General features: G+C 42.0%; 1 protein-coding gene across 3 annotated transcripts in view; it reads right to left on the bottom strand.

Moving 5' to 3' along the window:
• The window catches only part of vps13d (vacuolar protein sorting 13 homolog D), a 39,866-nt gene that overhangs the window by 11,588 nt on the left and 8,628 nt on the right, over nucleotides 1–19,650 (bottom strand). For 2 of the 3 annotated variants that reach the window (XM_076167061.1, XM_076167062.1), the window contains exons 16-48: nucleotides 18,730–18,909; nucleotides 18,447–18,577; nucleotides 18,229–18,361; nucleotides 15,596–17,857; nucleotides 14,802–14,953; nucleotides 13,597–14,643; nucleotides 13,222–13,312; nucleotides 13,002–13,128; nucleotides 12,724–12,904; nucleotides 12,163–12,345; nucleotides 11,266–11,419; nucleotides 10,474–10,690; nucleotides 9,925–10,096; nucleotides 9,448–9,563; nucleotides 9,062–9,286; nucleotides 8,686–8,978; nucleotides 8,080–8,213; nucleotides 7,458–7,613; nucleotides 6,880–7,066; nucleotides 6,638–6,712; nucleotides 6,356–6,556; nucleotides 5,686–5,775; nucleotides 5,168–5,308; nucleotides 4,637–4,762; nucleotides 4,268–4,373; nucleotides 3,571–3,723; nucleotides 2,975–3,110; nucleotides 2,825–2,872; nucleotides 2,159–2,309; nucleotides 1,820–2,036; nucleotides 645–892; nucleotides 307–498; nucleotides 99–225 (exon numbers count right to left, since the gene is read on the bottom strand). In XM_076167061.1, coding sequence (XP_076023176.1) covers nucleotides 99–225; nucleotides 307–498; nucleotides 645–892; nucleotides 1,820–2,036; nucleotides 2,159–2,309; nucleotides 2,825–2,872; nucleotides 2,975–3,110; nucleotides 3,571–3,723; nucleotides 4,268–4,373; nucleotides 4,637–4,762; nucleotides 5,168–5,308; nucleotides 5,686–5,775; nucleotides 6,356–6,556; nucleotides 6,638–6,712; nucleotides 6,880–7,066; nucleotides 7,458–7,613; nucleotides 8,080–8,213; nucleotides 8,686–8,978; nucleotides 9,062–9,286; nucleotides 9,448–9,563; nucleotides 9,925–10,096; nucleotides 10,474–10,690; nucleotides 11,266–11,419; nucleotides 12,163–12,345; nucleotides 12,724–12,904; nucleotides 13,002–13,128; nucleotides 13,222–13,312; nucleotides 13,597–14,643; nucleotides 14,802–14,953; nucleotides 15,596–17,857; nucleotides 18,229–18,361; nucleotides 18,447–18,577; nucleotides 18,730–18,909 — 8,152 coding nt within the window. The remainder of the gene's footprint in view (nucleotides 1–98; nucleotides 226–306; nucleotides 499–644; nucleotides 893–1,819; nucleotides 2,037–2,158; nucleotides 2,310–2,824; nucleotides 2,873–2,974; nucleotides 3,111–3,570; nucleotides 3,724–4,267; nucleotides 4,374–4,636; nucleotides 4,763–5,167; nucleotides 5,309–5,685; nucleotides 5,776–6,355; nucleotides 6,557–6,637; nucleotides 6,713–6,879; nucleotides 7,067–7,457; nucleotides 7,614–8,079; nucleotides 8,214–8,685; nucleotides 8,979–9,061; nucleotides 9,287–9,447; nucleotides 9,564–9,924; nucleotides 10,097–10,473; nucleotides 10,691–11,265; nucleotides 11,420–12,162; nucleotides 12,346–12,723; nucleotides 12,905–13,001; nucleotides 13,129–13,221; nucleotides 13,313–13,596; nucleotides 14,644–14,801; nucleotides 14,954–15,595; nucleotides 17,858–18,228; nucleotides 18,362–18,446; nucleotides 18,578–18,729; nucleotides 18,910–19,650) is intronic. The other variant, XM_076167063.1, reaches the window with a different exon arrangement.

Here is a 19,650-nt window from a genome sequence, read left to right as displayed (position 1 = left end):
ATAAGGATGAATAAATAGAAAATATTTAGAGGATAGGCCAACCTAGGAGCACGAGAGTAGTATAGGAAGAAAAATGGAATGGAACCGTCGTCACTTACATAGCAGGCTGCTCCTTGTCAGTGTAGCAAAAGAGCAATGGACTGAGGCTTCTAGCCAACTCATGCTCCTCAAACTGACCCGCAGCATCAGTCTTGCCATTGTCCTGGCGGAAGATTAATGGCAGGCCTAAGGGAAGAAAATGTAATTACAGAGGGTTAAATGATGCCTGATCAAGATTACTGTTTTCAAGCACAAAAAAATAATTACCAGTCTTGTTGATGAGCCAGTAAGGAGTAGAAATAAGGATTTTGAGAGCTCCCTGTGCTCGCAGGATGATGCGGATGGTGAGGCAGAGAAGGCGCTTATTGGTGTCATACAATCTCATGCGAACAACATAGTTCTGAGTTCCAGAGGGGATAAGCAGCTCTTTACACACAGGGAAGTTCTCTAGAAGCACTCCTGTAGAAGACATGAACAGCTGGAGTGAGATCAAGTTGAATGTATACATTAACATTTGCCAAAGACTGATTTTAGGCTTTGTTATAAGTGTTGACCAAAACGCGACATGTAGAAATCTATTCAAAAAATATAAAGAAAAACCTGACCTAGTTCCATGTTTTGGGAGGTGTCAGCAGCGTGAAGCACTGCCTCTTTGCCTGGCTTCAAGGACCCTTTGATGGACATTCCCATGATGTAGTAGTTGAGGTCACAGGGCAGCAGGTTGGCTAGCACCATGGTGGGCAGCAGGTAGATGGTGTGGCCTGGCTGGCGGTATATCTGTTTTGGACCACCTGAAACTGTCTTGGCAGGCCGCTGATCTGGGTAGTTCTCCTTTTTAATGACGACACAAAACCTGGGAGATCCAGTAAAGGGTAGTGAATAGAGAGTAGGATTAAAAATGAGGTTTTCTTTAAACCGTGCCACTAGAAAAAAGATCAATGGTTGTCTACAGCAGGGCTGCGCTACATGGCCATATCTGACTATGATGAGGATGCAGATAAGCTCAGGAACCATGACACTAGACAAATCTGCATGAGTGCCACCAAAAATATTTCTAATCTTTTGGAAGTTCTTTTGAAATTGAAAAATTTGAACCGACTGCAGTTCTTGGATCAATGACGACCTATAGCCATTAGTAAGCAGAGTGCTATGCTTACTGTTACTGTACGTGACAGGTTTACAGTGATCGGAATTTTCTTTTCTTCTCCGTTTCAATAAAAAACTCATTCAAGGTGTAATGGATAAATTTTTCATACAGAATCTTAGGAATATGCAGAGAATTTGACATGAAACACTGAGGAGTTTAAGTGCCTGTCAGTCATCATGCAAGGTTGACTAGCATTCTATTCCAATCCCTTACACAACATAATTGACCATATTTGAAACTAACTGCTGCACAGTTACTGATTCGGTAAAATTACAGTTGGCAAGTTCTTTATAGTAGATTACTCTTTATATCAGTGGTTCCCAAAGTGGGGGGCGCAGAGCTACTCCAGGGGGGCTCGGCGCGGGACCAGAGAAGGAGCGATATGAATAAGTACTGCCTCAGGTAAATGAATGAGGCAATACTTCTTCATCTCACTGCAGGGGAATGAATGTCCAGAGCGCCTAGTGTGTTTGCTCACTGTGCGTGTTTTCACTGAGGTGGAAAGTGGCATAGCTTGAGGATGGGTTGGCACTCCGATCACTATGATCAGGTTTTTCAAACCCCTATAAACTGTTCAGGTGGTCTGATCTTGTGCAGCACATATATGGCTTCTAGTATTGAAATTAGACTTACCTGAAGTTGCGTTTAAGGTTATCACCAATGTCTGCTGACTGGCACTCTCTCTTACTGCTGGATATCTCGCCAGGTTGCTCCACACTAGTCCAGTGGATGGGAGCTTTACAGAAGAACAGCCCAAAGCCTTTGGGTCGTGCCTGCAGTCGCCAAGACGTCAGATGGAGAGGCACTGCCAAGGCCTCACCAGGCAGGATAGGAGGCAGGACAACTGGTTCTATTGAAACATTGACCCAAATAGTTAAGTTATAAAGGCAGCAAAAAAACAACAATCTATAATAAGTAATAAAACATTTCATGAATGAAAGCAATTGTAAATTGAGGCCTTCTGGAGCGTACTGTCTGGAGCAGAGGGACTGTCGAGTCTGACTTCCATAGGCACATCCAGTTGGTTCTTCACCATGAGGGCTGAACGGACAGTTATTACCTTCCTAGCACTGCCTGCCAACGTGATGGAAAAGACTACTCTCACGGGAGGCAAGGCTGAGAACTAATGGACAGAAAAACAGAATCACACACACTTGTAATTCATATTAAACATGTGTCACTATAGCTGCAGTCCTTCTTATTGAAAATCTGATCAGTATCCCATTGCTGACACGTTCTCTCGGGAGTGTTCCAGGTAAACGCCGATTCAAATCAGCATGTTAATGTGATTCTATAAGCCAAGCTGTATATTGCTTCCTTTGGTGTAAAGTAAAATGGAAACGTCAAATCGGCAAATTTAAGTTAAATGCTTTGATTTAGAGCTATGAAGTTGCATGCACATGAGGAAGCGCTGTTGTGATGCCTCTTAAGATAAATGATGAAAAAAGCCAGTAAAATATAAAGAATGAAGTAACGCAGTTCTGTGATGCTATTTGCCCTTGGTGGTATGTTTCTAAAATGGCTTCCTTGGATTGATCACAGTTTCACAGGGTAATACAGCAACTTCAATGACGTGGACATTTTTCACAGAAGATTTGTTTTTTGCTACTCTAGAAGCAAGACTTTGTTTTTACTTACGTAGACATGTGGGTGAATAATATTGGTCCTGCTTACAGGACTGCCAACCTGCAAAAGGGCAGAGGAGACTAAATAACTTCCAAAAGTACTGTTTTTATTGTGAAATAGTAATATTATAAAAATTATTTTGTGTTTGAGTTGTTCACTCACAGTGTTGGAAGAGTTGTTCCGATCTGGAGCTGCGTAACGGAAGAAAACACCCACTTTATCTACAGACACTGGCTTGACGGGTTCCCAACCACAAATCCGAACCAGCAGTTGGTGCAACTTCAATTCATGGGTGTGTCTGTAAAGAAGAAGAGACAAGCTGAGTCACCAATTTCATGACAATGTTTAACATAAATACTCAAATTTCACATAGACTACAATATAGTTTAAACAATATCATAAGATAAAGTGCTGGACAGGTTTACAGCAATGATTGTTATTTGCTGAGCACAGCAAGGATGATTTAGAGTTGGCAACTTCAGTCGGACACTTGAGTGGGACCACGTAGATGTGGACGGAAACTTAATTATATCCGGTGGTATAGCAAAACAATGATTCAGATTATTAAAATAAGTCTGTTGAGTGTTATGCTTTCTGGATATGGGAAACATCCTTGGGGAAACACTGGCCTTCATTATTTTCTGTCCCAGTTCTGCTGCTATTCAACATTTCCTTCTTTAAAATAAAAACACATACAGCAAATCAAAAAGCAGGAATCCGGATTTTTGAAATCGTCCTTGTTAGAAATGTAGCTGTACCTGTGGCGCAGTTTCTCTCTGGCTTCAAACTCAAAGGGTATTTCCTCCCCAGGTTGCACCTCTCTCCAGTGACTAATGTTGTGAGTATCATCAGTTCCTGGGCGATGGACATCTGCGATGGAGTCAGCACTACTGCTATGAGACAGTGCCACCCTGTGGGACAGCTGATTACTTGGGATTGTGTCTTTAAAGCAGTGGTTCTCAAACTTTTTCTTTAACAGCACAAAAATTAGATGCATGCCACAATAAAAGCTTAGTCATCTTGTGGATTTCAAATTGGAAAGGTGTTACGCCTGGTAAAATAAAGTTTCTTTGGGCACTATTTTTCCTAACAACAGCACCAAGAAGCTATTATGGGAAAGTAATCCTTGAGGACTAAAATCGTTTCAGGATCAAATGTCAAAAGAATATACTCTCTGAGCCAACATTGAACATAGCAGCAAGACAGTATAGCAACCCAATGCTGCAAAGTTCAAGTTTAAAATTACATGCGATATTATTCTTTTACAGCTGTTGTTGGCTTTACTTTCCCCTGTGCAAGTAAAATAAATCCCCAAATAAAGTATCTTTATCAGTCCCCTGTGCTTTATGGTGCTTGATTTGTAGCCTGTGTCTTAAAAATGCTGTCTGTGTTCACATTAAGATGTTATAATTGGGGGTGATTGCCATGGAATCAGAGAGGTATGGGTCCACCTACCTTGTTGGCGTTGTAGTCAGGGTGGCAAACCATATTGTACAGCCTGTGTGGTTGCGCAGGGCATATGGCACAAATGGCTGCCTCCTCTTAGAGTGCTTGATATCTGCTGGAAATAGAATTGGTATAAAATCTCTCTAGGAATTGCCTCTCCTGAGGTTTCTTCCTTTTTCCTTATACATTAAGGTTTTCTCTAGAGTTTTTCATTATATACCTAGAGGGCTTTGGGCAGGGTCAGGAATTTTTCTGATGTTGTGGGCCTATAAAGCCCTTTATGACATTGTATATGATATTGGGCCATAGAAATAAAGTTGACCTGACTTGATATAATTGCACTGATTATGATGATATTTCTGTGTAGATGGAACTTACTCTGTTTGATGTTGGGGGAGTCAACTGAAGAGCCCATCCAGGACAGGGCAGCTGAAGTTTGGGGAACTTGTTCTCCGTCATTACAGTAATCAGTCAACCAGGAAATTTTGGTGGTGTTGTACTGTTCTGGAAAGACCAAATGAAGATACAGTATGCTCAGCGTTTGTGATTTGTGGGATTTAGATATTGTAGTTTCACCGCCCCAAGATAAATTCTATTCTAAATTCTATATAGGTTTATTGTAAAGACCTGCTTAATGAATTTAGAAAAAGTGTTTTTAAAATAAATTTTACAACAAAAACACTGTACTTTTCCTTTCAGTGCGTGATATCCTCAGTGATGTAGGAGCCCACTGTTTTCAAACTGAAGACACATAAGTGGAGGCCAAACTGAAAGCAGTTTGTGTCCACAGCTAGAGACTAGGCATGAAAGTAGTATTCGAGAGTATTCAAAGGGGATCTTGTCCAATATCACTCGGACATTACTTTAGAACTGATCATAATAACAATTGGTGAAGAGGCTGTTAGTTACCCAACAAGACAGAAGTAATATTGATGTCCAGTCTCTGCTTGGCGCGAATTCCCATTTTCAGGCGTGGAGGCTGGAGACGGCCGGCAGACTGCTGCTGCCAGGACAGGAAGCATGGCCAGGGCTCAATGAAGGGTTCCCAGCCTGAGCACATGAGCACACACGCACACACATTAACGCACACACATTAACACACTGTTTGTGGAAACTACATTCAAGTGATAGTTTGGAAATGTAAACATTTATTCTCCCTTGCATGAGCCATCAAAGGTGCCAAACTCCATCAGGGAGTCAATGGCTGAATGTGAGGCACTATATGAATCCTGTTTTTTTTTTACTTTTTTTGGTTGGCACTGTGAACATGTGAAGCAGTTCAATAGTTTAAAGCATCACCCAGACTTTAAACATCTACAATTCACCATTAGACTGAAACAACAATTTATCATGACTAAACAAAGGTGGCATAATTCTCACGTTATTTTATGACTGACAGTGACCATTGGAGTCGACAGCATCATTACCTGATAGCTCTCGATTGTAGTAATCACCAAACAACGTGAAGCTGGCGTTGCCTTCTTGGGTGGAACCAATGCGCTGCAGTACATAAAGCCCTGCCACAACAAAGACAAATTCAGATTATAATCAACATGAGATTAGAGAAATCTGTCCTTAAATTCATTGAGGTTCCCCGTTTAAAAGACATTTTTATTAAATGCACAACGTTTAATAGAGATCGTGTTGTGCATTAAACTACTTTTTTGATCTTTGAAGCGTCACCTAAATGCCAGGGGTAAAATGTAGGTGTTGGTGTAGTAGAACAAAGACAGGCCGAAAGGTTCTGGACAGGGTAAGGTCTTGTAATGGGTAGTTGAAAAAGCCTTAAAATTATTTCACAACATTTCAGGAAAATTCTGCAGGAACGATATTTAGTTATAATGCAGTACAATTCTTTGTTTGTGATGGCATCGGCTTTTACGATTGCAAACACTGTCAAAATGAAATTGTAAATATAAAACAAGCTAAAAATATAACACCTTATCTTGCTCATTTAGGACCAATAAACCTGCAACATTGTGAAAAGGTGTGTGATGTAAAGATGGTTTTAATATGGTACTAACAGCATTGATATACGTCAAGTTTCAATCTATCCTGTTGTGGACATAAATGTAGTTTGATATCAAACATACTCACTGGAGAAGGTGAACTCAGCCAGTGGTATGTCACAGTCCAGGCAATCATCTATGAAGCAAATGCAGACACTTTCTGCCTTAACCTCCACCCCAGACAGAGGCGCAGAGTGGTTGCTGGAGCCAGAGTGAAACCTGGATTTTGGATGGCTGGGTACAGTCTCAGCATTCTCCAACAGCCATGTGGCAGCTTGGTCAAGCTGGCCTTTAAGACAAAGATTTCTATGTTCAACAAGTAAATATGGGTTACAAAGTGTAGATGCAGATGATTGAAGGTTTTACTCACCTTTACAGTGGAGTAGGGCTTTCTTGCAGTCCTCTTTCCGAAAGCCAAGATCTTGCAAATGTGTCAGCTGGCCCTCTACGGACACAACGCACACACTGATAAATGGGACTTTTGATGAGAACAATTATAATATATTATTATAATAATAATATTTTTTCATCCATGAGAGGACCAGCACGTTTCTTTCACTGTCTTCCCCACTATCGTACACAAAAAAGGACGACGAGCTAATTTGTACGTACCAATAAGGGCCTCTGACTTCTGTCTGAAGGGATCCTTAGGTACAGCAGATGGCGCAGTGCTTGTTGAAGATGTGGTGTCAGAATCACAGGGATGTGAAGCGCTGGCAGTCGGGATGGATTTGGCAATGGCTAAGAAAAGCTGAATGTCATTGTAGGACAGACGAATGTCCAGCGCAGGGAACTGGATCTGTCAGGAAATTGCATATACACTTGAAATCACTTTCAAATGCCAACCTGCCAGCTTTCCCTCTTAATAATTACATTTTCTGCAGGACTATGCTGTGTAATTCAAACTAAAAGCCTTTCATTGGTTCAGAGGGTAGAATGAAAAACAAATTCTGCAAAAATAAACATCAATAACAGGTTTGGTCTTTAGATTATGCTGCTTGGCAGAACTGCAATTTTAAGATGAGGATGCAGAGAAACATACTGAAGAGGTTTAACAGCTTGGGCTGCTATTGAAAAGAGTTTTGATCATTAAAGATGTACTATACTTTTCTGCTGTAATGAATCAAATTTCCCATGGCAAAATGTCAATGTTCAACGTATCTGAATCCAACACATCTTTAACTACTGACCTCCAGCAGAGGTGGGACGTCCTCCACGTTGAACGCGTCCAGCAGACCTGAGCTGCTTGGGTATGTCGGGCTCCCACACAGCTCCACCTGAACATTGACAGGGTCGATGATCGACAGTGCAGTCTCCTGCTCACTGCCTAGCCGGCAGGAGAACACCTGTATATGCACAGAGTGATTGAATAGAATTTGCGTTAAGCGTAGTCGCAATACCAGGTTATAACAGCAGATTTTCAATGTTATTCCTTTTTGTATGGTATTGTCGATGGGCCCAACGGCCTGGTATCTCCTCTATGCTCTTGAGGCTGTGCTGGGAGGCACAGCAAACCTTTTTGCGACCACATGTATGGATGTGTCATCCTGGAGGAGCTGGACTACCTGTACAACCTGATTGGGCTGCAGGTACCGTCTCAAGCTACCAGTAGTGACAAGGACACAAGCAGAACACAAAACTCCACAAGAATCACTCAGGAAGGATAGGGAGAGAGACCACATGCTCCATTTTTGGGGGTTGTCTTGCTTTTGCCTCTCCATTGCACCTGTTGCGCCACTTTTTTTTTTTTTACACCAAAGCAGTAGTTGTAGTTTCATTGTGAAAAGGTACTGTGATGAAGGGAGCTGTTACCTCTATTCCAGCCAGGCTGCCCGAGAAGGGTCTGTCCAGCAGACGGGGTTTGTAGGTGAGGACAGTGGTTCCTTTCAGAATGATAGCATTGGTATCCAGACATGATGAGTCCTCCACAACCACAAATTCTGTGCCTGACCAACAAAAAAACACATTGCACATTATAAAAAGCAAACCGTGCAAAAAAAACATCTTTATCTTGAGTTTCTATGAAGAAACAGAGTTTAGCCATTGCAAAGTGATGCCCTGCACCTATTCCACAACTGGTTGACAGAGGTATGTGCAGTATTCCCAAACTCTTGACAAGTCCCAACAAAATGGTAAACAGGGGATTTTTATTCTAAATGACACAAATCTGTCATTTCACTCATTTAAAAATCACTCATTTAAGCAGCCCCAATTACACAACAAACATCGATCACCAACCCTGAATACAGCCAACGATGAATAAATCGGGCACAGACACAAAAACAATCCCTGATCTGGACAGGGTAAAATCAGAAGCTCTCAAAGTTACTAAAGTGGAAATAATACAAGCACACAAGCTCTGCTTACAATTGGAATACAAACAATCCCAGCAACAGAACAGAACATGCTTCTTCTAACCTGTTACGTTGATCTTGACCTCCAGGCAGTGTTCCTGCGTTAACGTCACAGTGGACCTTTTGGTAACCACACCACTCTTGACCGTCTTCGGCATGACAGCTCCAGTGGTGCTGCTGGTGGTGCCAAAGTCACTGGTGAGGCTGCTGGGATAATTTTGATGAGGATTGGCCCCAGCAGAGCCCCTCTCCATTGGCGCCTGCAAGAAGTCATGCACCAGCTGAAGCCAGTCGAAAATAAGAAGGACCCTCAGGTTGTTGAGGACCACCGTAAAGGATGAAGCGTCACGTGTGGATCTGTGGGAACATGTTTAGGATAAACAAAATGTGCTGTGGATGACATAATGTTGTAACTAAGTAAAATGATAATAAAATGATACCTGTAATGCAGTTCTAGCTGCAGCGATGCCCGATTTGTTCCCGTTTTGGAGGGCTGGAGGATGCAGTGAAAGGCATTGTGTCTGGCTCGACTGTCTGCAGGAAATCTTTTGCTCAAGCCAGTGAATCGAGTGTCATATGCCAACAGTGAGTGAGACACAAGATTGACAGACTTAGAACCATTGGAGAAACTCTCAAAGAGAAGCTTGGATTTCATGAAATCGAACCTTAGAAAAGGAAAAACAAATATTCGTTTGTGTGGTGTATTGATAACCAAACGCACATCTCTCCTCCTTCTTCTGCATGGTCTTGGCCCACCTTTTAGTGGAATTAATGTAATTTTTGTATGGGAAGCTTTCTGAATGATTAACCAAATAATCAAGCGTACCTGGCCAGTGAGCCGTTCGGTTCATTGGCTTTGCAGCTGCCCATTAACTCCAGACTCACATCCATCATATCCACCAGAAAGGACAGGTTGATGTAAACATCTCCACTCAAGACCGTCTCTCGAAAAGAAAGAGAAGATCGTGTTAGTATTATAATGATTATAACTCCGGCACTGCATGTATGTGTAAAATTCTTAACTATCACTTTAAAGTAAAGTGTTAAGTAAAGCAACTGACAATTATTTTGTATTGCTAAATTACAAGGTAACTTATAAATCATAACTATAATAAGCAAAATATAATGTTATTACAGTATGTAATATACAAGGAGTGAATCATCTAAGAAATTCACTAATCCTCCCTCAAGTGTTACAAATCTAACCACGTTTTAATTCACAATTCATCAGCTTGATTAAGAACCAAAGCACAAATGTAAAATAAACATTGAAGATTTGGCGTGGTGTTGCCTGGTTACTTACATAGGTGCTGGGGTCCTGCAGGTTATATGGTCGGAGGAATTCTTCCACAGGCTCACCCAAGTTATTTTGCAGCAGCCCTCTGATAAGCTGGTAGTGCTCTGGGTCCAGGGAGCAGTGCACTGAGGATAGGCTGCCATGGATAGTCATGTCTGGCACTGCATGGCTTAAGTCCCTGTTTCCCAAGGAAAACAAATAATCTAGACCTGTATGCAATTTGTACGAGTTGATAGCTAGATAACAGATCATTGCGGTATAGGCCTCGTTACTGCAGCTACAGAGTTCATTTAAATGGGAAGAACAAACCTGATCTATTTGTGTTAGGGCCACTGACAAACTCATACAAGAATTAAGTGACAATACTTGTCAAATGTATTAAGTCTTGACACTATGAGAGAATAGCCATAATGTAAAAAAACAGCAGAGCCCATGCAAAATGAATTAAATATCCCAATACTTACTTTGCGAGCGAATTTCCAGGAAAATATAGGCACATTAAATTTTGTCCTATCTTGGGTTTTAGTTTTCGTATGTAAAAAATATGGAGCTCACTTGTCCAGGTTTCGTTCCACTTTGAGTTTGAGGTGACATCGATCCCTCAGAAGGCTTTCGCCTGTGCGATTGACCAAATAAGAAGGGAAGATGAGGTCTGAGGAGTTGGGGGGTTTACCACCACTGCCCAGCGGCTGACAAGGGAGACACTCCGCCGCAAAAACATCCATCTCCTGCAAGTCCAGAGCAATGCAGTCCAACAGGCACACATGGTCTTCTAATAGAGAAAACAAAGCAGTACAAACATACTGTAAAGTCTGTTCAGTAAAGGGAAGTGTATAGTGAAGGAAAAGTGGGTTAAAAAGGTTGTGAAGGAGCACAAAACTAAAGCCCTGGCCCTCTCTGGAACCAATTATGTTTAGATCACATTGTGTGATCCCACGTCTGCTGACATCTCAGCTGCGCATTGAGTTAAACAGTTTTTATAGTAGCTTACAGCTTCAATCGGGTCAATTCTGTCCGAGCCATCATACAAATGGATATGTACAAATCTTAGGATGAAAAATCACTGTTTTCTTTGAGTGAAATAGGTTACTAAAATCTAAACGTGGCTGATTTTTAGGGTAATTTTGTTGTGTTTCTATTGTAAAGTATCATATTTTCTACACAGCATTAAATTCCAAACCAAATGTGTAATCCCAACTATCATTATGTGATAAGTTAAAAAAGGTGGGCTTAGTATTCAAGTCCATACTTTCAGATGTCTGTACTCTACCACCTACAGACAGTACAGAGCACTACAGTAGGTGCATTTTCTTTCATTCGGAAACTATGGCGCCCACAGATACTAACCAGAGCTGTGAAGATCTCCCTCATTAAGGACCCCTCCTGTGTCCGGGGGCTGTGCTCTGCTCACGTTCAAACCAGATAAGGAGGAGGAGCTGAAGGGGGAGGATGTAGATTTCTCCTGGTCACTGCTCCTTGTGGCTGTACTAAGTTCATGCTCCTTTTGGAAAGGAAAAGAGATACAAAATTGTAGTCAGGTAAATGAGTGAGTTTTCAAAGAAAAGATTAAATCAATTTTCTCGAAGTACTTTGGTAGAGATTAAAAGGCAGACCAATCTGTCATATATATATATTTATATAGCTAACTCATTATTGCTGTACTAACTGCATATTGGCTTATGCATGTTTATTATTATTTTTTTAATAAGAATTGAAAGCAGTTCCGCGACTAAGATAAATAGGTAAACTGCGAACACTGGCTGTAACATGAGCTTTTAATATTGTACTGTGGACATGTTTCAAAGCTACCGAACTGTTTCCTCTTCCACTGAATCAAGGGATTTGTAGGAATCTATGAATGACATAAAAATCTGAGTTTCATCTAAGTGGTAGTCAATATCGCTGAAACTAATCTGTATTACCGGTATGTATTGCTTTTCCCTTTAAAGTCTTGCACTGCATTTACTCAATGTTTTATTTAGATACATACTTAATTCCTTCTTTGTGATACAAAAATATTGCAATATTATTGAAAAAGAAATTTATTGTGCAGGCCTAGTGAACATAGTGAGTTTTCTATTTCATTTTGTAGGAAACCAAGGTGATAGTGTGGCAAACTTTGTCTAATCCTCTAAATAAAAAAAAATGTAATCCCACAAAATGCAAAAGAGAGAGGGAGGGTACTGTATGAATGATTGTTAAGGAAATGGGAAAACGGGCATGTGACATAATGAGTTTCTCTACCTTATCTTGAAAGGAGAAGGTCCCACGAGAACCCACAGGAAGAAAGCTGTTGCACACTCTCAGTTGGCCAAGATTGACCACAATGACCCGTGGCGAACGTGAGCTTTCTGGGATCAGGAGAACTGGAGCACCAGCTTTGATGTCTAGGAGAATCCGGGAAGCCCGCTGAGGATGGTCCCGCACCTGGGGGAAAAGAAGAGGAGGAGGAAAAGAGGGAGGAACAGTGCTGCTGTTTACTTTCCAGCACCTAATGACAGATCATATTTGGTCTCTTAGCACGAAATGTGGTGGAAATGCTAGTGTTTTACTCCATAACCATTGCCGAGGGTTGGTAAGACTAAAACCAAACAGACCCCAAAAAAGACAACATATGAGTTGAACAAAAAACTATTCTGAAAAACAGACATTTCCTTAAAATTGTCCAAGCAAATTGGAATTAAAAAAGCCCACCTTTTTCAACACTCATGCTGGTGCATGTTCAAACATACACCAGCAACAATCTTTAAAGGAGCATGCTTTGTGGAATTAAACAAGGTTAAGGGATACATGGGCAATACGTACAGCTTGGCCCTCCATTGCAGCCCTCTGTCTGCCAAGTATGTCCTGTAACTGGGTGAAGTGTTGGATAAAAGACACCACCTCGGCCTGGAAACGCTGGGTATGAACGTACTGTACAGAGGCCATCTGCAGCGATACCTTGATGTCACAATCCCGCTTCAGGAAAGGATCGGGTTGGCTGTATCTGGATGGACAATAACGGATATGAGACCAATTCACAAATTCTGAATGTTAAAGCAATGATGCACTACTTTTATATTGAACAAATTTGCAATGCATACTTGAGAATGTTAAAGATTAGGGCCTCTCCTCCCTGTGTGGTGAAGCGCTCTCTGTAGAGGTCCCCATGTGGGGTTAGGTCACTTAGGGACAAGCTTCCTAGGCTTCCTTGCAATGCCAAGTTGCCCTCTAAAAAATAAGTGAAGGTGATATCATACATTTGCATATTTGTTGTTGTGTACACAAAATAATAGAAGTTATTTTTATCATGTTCATACGTACCTAACATTTCAAAGTGTGCAGTCAATTTGGAAACACTAGCTTTGGCAAGTTCGTTGGTTTTCTTGTTCAGCACAAGAGAGAGAGAATGAACCTAAGAATAAGAGTGCAGACAGATGAAGTCACTTTAAAACTTTGATGATCAGCATACAGCTTCTCTCCAGTAAGGCTAGAATATTCTAAAAATGTATCCTTCAGTTGTTGCATTGTTTTTGATTCTATTATTCTATTCCAATTACAGAAATGAACATTCTTTCACCGACTGAAAATAATACACACTTTTATACTCAACTGAACTATATAACTGCATTTTTCGACATATATTATTTAAACCTACCAAACCACTCCAACTGGATGTGCCAAATCTTGTGGGCCTACCTTGAGGTCGAGCTTAGTGTTGATTACGTCCTTTGAGTCGTCCTCATCATTTGCTGGTTCATATAGAGGATGCCCAGGTTGTGAGAACACGTTGGGCACCTTCACTGCATGATTACTGGCGGTTGAACCGATGCTGAAAAAGTCCAGGATAACCACCCAGGTTTGTAGTGTAATCAAAACATCAAGGCAATTAAAGTCAACATCCACACTTCGCCCCACACTGCCATAGCGAGATTTAAATTCTGGGTGTTGTTGGTCCACCAGGAGCACATTGATGTGGACTAGAGAGTCATCAAAGTCTGGGGCTAACTCTGAGGATGCATCACAGGTGGGTGATGGCGGGGGAGTACTGGGGCAATCTGGGTCCCTATGACATTTGCTACAGTTGGCTGGGGGGGTACAAGGATGCCTCTGATAAAGCTGGAAGACATTCTGGGCCTCCTCCATGTGGGCAGGCAGTGAGCGAGGCATCTCTGGATAGAGGACATTGGATGCAGACGGGCAGCTTTGGGACAGGTAGGCTTTTGGAAAAAAGGAAGATGGCTTGGGGGCTCCATGGGACACCATCAACTGTTTGTACTTAGAATCAGGCTTCTGCTCCAAAAGGTCTTCCATCAGCAGTGATCGTAGAGCAAGCTGGACTGCTAGTAAGTGCGGGTGGTCTTTGGTGAAATCACCCTTCAGATCTTGGAAGCAAAGTCTGACTAAGCCCTGTGAGCCCTGGGTAAGGTCGGCACTTAGCTGGACCTGCAGTTCTGCCACGTGTAAGGTGACTCTCACCTGAGTGAATGAGGGTGGATGGAAAGGGGGGTTGTGAGACTGCAGCGGCAAGGGAGAAGAGAGCGAAGAGTATGATAAATTCATATTGGGAGGATCCCTGGCAAACAGCCCCCCCTGGGGGTCAGGAAAACGGTGAGGTCTGGTGGAGGAGGGGGTGGGAGGTGGTGGTGTTGGGGGCTGGCTGGATGCAACACATTCAGCCTCAATCAGGGACAAATTATCCAGCGTCTCAAGAACTTGTTCATACACAGGCTTGCAAAGGAACACCTATCACCAGGGAGACAACATTTAAAGTTAAGCATCAGCAACTAATCCCACATCATCAAGTCCATTTAAAAAATTAGGATATCTTTTACTATACATGGCTGTCAAACATCAAGTTGCATTTTAGGTTATAACATAGAACATAGAGAGATATGTTATACCTGAACAGGGTTGACAAGTTTGCCCTCAATCCGCAGTAAGCCAGTGCTCTCGCAGGGCTCATCTGTGGTCAAGTAGGTAAACTGGATGTCATCAGCAGGGGGAACTTTCTCCATTGTAAACTGAATAGTGGTGTCTTTCAGTATATGGTAGGCTGAAGAAGAAAATTAATTAAATTAAAAATGTAAAGAAGTCACAACTTAAAATGTACTGAGCACAATGTAATATCATATCCAAAGGCATAAAAACGCGTAACACACTGTATATTGCAGCATGGTACACCTTGACCTCTAAAGCCTGTAATTCAAGGCTTATGAAAAAGCTTTTGTAACTACAACCAATTTTACTTTCCATACTGCAGACATATACAGAAACAAGGCTTTATACTGTGACCCGGTGATTTTACCACTGTGGAATAATTTGTCCTGCTTCTTTCCTCAGCTAAAAATGAATCGAGTATATGTACTATACACAAGTCTGTCCCAGGCTATAAATAAACCTTAAATAGTACATAATTAACAAGTCTGCATAGATACGTGCAATCAAAAAGCATGAAAACAAAGGGTACACACAAACTTTAGGCATATTATATACATCTTTATTCCCTCCCAACTAGCACCCAGCAGTTTTCCATCTTGGTATGACATGAGCAGGTAGCCTAGCCTATCAGCTAAGTTTGTTAAAATCATGTCTTCCTTTGTCATGCAGCATCTGCATTGCACCAAACATGGGTGGGAGTAGTGAGACATTTTGACTGCAGTGGGCCTGTACGGTACTCAAGACTATCAGGACTTACCCTTTCCGCGGTTGAGGCAGTCAAAGAAGTCATGACGCGTGAACTGTGGTTCTTCATGACTGATGCTCCCTTTGTGGGAAGGCAGTGAGTTGGAACCTGAAATGTTGGTGCTTCTGGGCGCCTTCCTCAAAAAGAGATCACTTATATTGAGTGAATAAAGATGAATATCTTTCACCAGCACCTGTAATCGCTCGCCTTCAGAGTCCTGCCCAGAAAGAAAATTCTGGATTGTTATGCTTCCCAGATGACCGACCAACAGCTCTGGGTGCCCAGGTTTACGGGGAATGGAAACAACTGGAGATTCAATGCTGATATTAAGGGTAAGCTTCACAAAGAATTTCTCCAAGCTGGATTCTGGCTCCACTAGCGAAGCATATTCTTCATCTTCAAATGGGTAAGCAAAGCTTTGACTCTGAGTACGAGTTCTCCGTGGGGGGGACTCAAAGAGAGAAACCATGCCACTGTACTCCGCCGTTTTTGTTGCCAGTACTGTTGACACTTTGGAGGCAGCACTTTTCAATAAGGAGCGGATGTTGTCTTCTACCTCGTTAGCAGACAAACTGAGCTCCTTCAGGAACTTGGCTGAGTGGTTATAGTGCAAGGATGCCATCTGAAGATGCAATGAACACTCTCCTTGGGATTTCTCAAGGAGGCAGAAGTTTAAAGCTTCTGTAGAGGAACATCTTGTGTCGGCAAAGAATGGTAATCCACCAAGATCTGAGATGTGATCCTCGACATTGCCAATGCTGACCACAAACTGGCTTCGGCCTCCTTCTTGTGTCAGGTCCACCAGCTGCATGGACCCAAGTGAACCATTGATTTCCAAACGACTACCCATGGACACATTGACCTTAGTGTTGGTGATGCTGGCTGTGGCAATCTTTAACCCAATTTTCTCTGGACCTTGAACAGTTCCAGTGGACACCGTTCGAAGCAGAAGAAGGTTTAGGCGGTGAATCTCTACAGTTAGCTCTTTGTTCTGGTCATAAGTGGCCTGATAGGTCTCCTCTTCTCCCTCATTATCCGGTTGTGTTGTGGATTGTTGTGGAGATGATGGCCATGTGCTTTCTTCTTTCGGGAAAGACTTCTGGAGAAACTTGAGTAGCTCTACCATGGTTTCAGGGTTGAGAATGATGTCCAAGTTGTTAACTTGCATGTTTGTCACCTGAAGGGAGCTGTCCAGGTTCATGGAGGGGCAGTCTGAGCTGACAAACTGATATTCAAGCTTAATAAGGGCATCCTGGTCTTTGAGGATGGAACTATCCAAAGGGATGCCAGACTCAGTATGGTGGCCCTGATGCTGGGGAGACCTCCCATCAGATGACATAGGGGATGGGGCATGGCTCTCTCTGAGTCTGCCTGTGGGTACATCAAAACTGAAATGTTTATGAGAAGCCATCAGCAAGTCAAAGTCTGATCCATAGGTCTGCAACGTGTCAACAAGCAAAAGCCCGTGGACAGTCAGGGAGACTTCAGCATCATAGGGCCGTTTGACAAAATGAGCATTTGTGCCAAACACCTTGAGAACAGATAGATAACGACCATCACTCTCCACACCTAGCTGCATGTAGTTAATGTTGAATTCAGCCAAGAGTAGACGGGATTCCACCAGAACTTCCCGTGTGTGTTGCTCTAAAGTAATCACACTCTGAGTGAGGTTCCTAGCTGAACCATGAAGCTTCCATGAGCTGTCTTCCCTCTGAAAGATGTTCTCATGACGAAGAGTAGAAGCATCAAAGGACCTTATTTTCTGGCCTTTCTCTTGGCGTTTGTCTCCGAGGTCCTTCGCAGCTGGACTTTTTAGCCTTGCCAGACAGCTCCTGAGGGCGGACATCTTCTCAAGGTTGATATGAATCTTAAGGTCTGGCAGAGTTCCTGAAAGCACCGCTCCAGGCAGTTGAGGATCTGATGTGTAGCGGAGTCTCTGCTCTAGTTGCAGCAGCACATTGAACTTTTCTACCACATGTGTAGGTCCTACCTCGCTCTCTTGAAGATGTTTCCAATTGTCCTTATAGCGACCAACCATAATTTGCAGGTCTTTAAATGCCAGGGAATACCTTTCATAAAGTTTTCTGCTGTAGGCCAGCATATTATCTGGGTATTTCATGCTGGGAAGTTCCGGGCTTTTGAACTGTTGTTTCAAAGGCAAATCTTCTTCAGGGGGTGGGGACTCTGGGGGTGTGGCAAGAGGTGTCTGGTACTCATCATCACTCATCTCTGCATCTTCAGGTGGAGTCACTTTTGAGCTGGCCTTACAGTCATCTTCAAAAAAAACAAATAACAGTAGGTAAAATAAATAAATATATAAATAAACTCTCAATAAACAAAAGATGAAATGTATCTTTATCCGATATATCAGGGGTGGGGAACCTTTTTCCTATCATGGGCCATTGGGAGTTAGCCATCAGCTCTCAGGGGCCATACTGAATTATTGAACACAAACATTCATTGGGGTGGGTGCGCTTCGAAATTTCAGCTGCGATCTGCCGGTCTGACAGGGGGATTATGATCACAGTATAATGATTTATATGCCATCATCGAAAGAGCCAAAATTGTCTCGCAGGCCGGACCAAACGGAGGCTCCCTTCCCCTGCAATATATCATTATCTTCGTTAAAATTAATCTGATTTTACCTTGAGAATTTGTAAGCAGAATCCTGCCCAAATCAACAACAACTAGCATAGGGTCCTCTAACTTGAAGTCATCTGGGAAAATGACCTGGGGCGCACAAATGTCCAGATTCAGGGTCCAGCGCTTACTGTTTTCCTACAAAGACAAACACAACAACTGCATTTACCTTTTAAAATCAAAGAACATTTGTCTTTCTGGCTTTCCAGTAAATCTGTCTTACAATAAACTCTCCCACAAGCAGTTGATCAATTGTTTGTCTGATCTCTGCTTTGGTCTGCATCTTCAGCTTGGTGTACTGCCTCCTGGCAGCCTCTGCCACTCTCAGCTCCAACTCTGACTGATAGCCAAAACCTTGGAATGACATAAATATATTGAAAAAAGAATAATCTGGTAACGTGATGTCTACATAAAAATTCAGTATGAATAAAGGACAATTCTATTAGCAAACAAACTGTGTGCAGTACCACAAAGACAATGATTTCTAATGTTTTCAAGTGACTCACCCGAGGTGTGAACTCTTCCTTTAAAGAAGAATTCTGTTACTTTTTTAATGGCTTGTGGGTTGTAGATGATGTTCAGTGGACTTGTTTTCACTTCGAGTCTTCTCTCAAATTGACTCCTCACAGGGTTACGCTCATAGATCATTTCAAACACAGGCGGCGCAGAGCACCCTGTGTTACATTCTGTCAAACAAAGAAAAAAGGGCTCGCTGAGGTGGAGTATGGTAAAATGAAAATGGTCAAAAGCCCTTGAATACCAAGACAAAGCTGTATGGACCAAAATCAGCCTTTTTAAAAGCAGACACCCAGAAATCCCTTTTCAGAATTTTTTTAAACATCAAACTGAGAATCTGTGTAATTGACAGAAATTGAGAACTATTGGAAAGGAAGTAAACACCTCCACCTCAGTGATATGTCAAAGCATTGTGATAGTTGTTCTTGTTAGTTCTGCTACTGCCACAAACCTCATTTAATACCATTGCATTTGCAATTAGAATTGCATACCAATCATGAAGACACAAAAGGCATTTCAAGTTAACTACACTCATTGCTTACTGACAACATCATCATTTATATATGATAATCTATATATCTCATCTATAGGTATCATATGAGTGGTGCATTTGTTATGATATGCATTACAAATTGTCACCAGCACTCACGCCACTTTACACCAACAATATTTTGTCTTGACAATCGTGTTAGTCGAAAGCTGAAATGGTCACCACATTATTATAATATATCTTCTGGGAACAATGAACATCAACATTTTTTAAAACCATTCAAAATGGAAGAAAGGTTGGGGGTCAGTAAAAGGTAGGAAAATAATTATCTGGTCACCATGAACAAGTAGAATTTGTGGCCATCTTGCCAGTTCTTATCAGAGTTACTTGTTATGGATTAACTAAAATAAACAGGTAGGTG

This window comes from Genypterus blacodes, unplaced genomic scaffold (genome assembly GCF_046128005.1).
Source record: "Genypterus blacodes isolate CSIRO-AG114 ecotype Tasmania unplaced genomic scaffold, CSIRO-AGI_Gbla_v1 ptg000156l_1, whole genome shotgun sequence".
Taxonomy (NCBI): domain Eukaryota; kingdom Metazoa; phylum Chordata; class Actinopteri; order Ophidiiformes; family Ophidiidae; genus Genypterus; species Genypterus blacodes.
The sequence above is the reverse complement of the archived record's forward strand: the minus strand, read 5'-3'. Positions and strand labels throughout refer to the sequence as shown.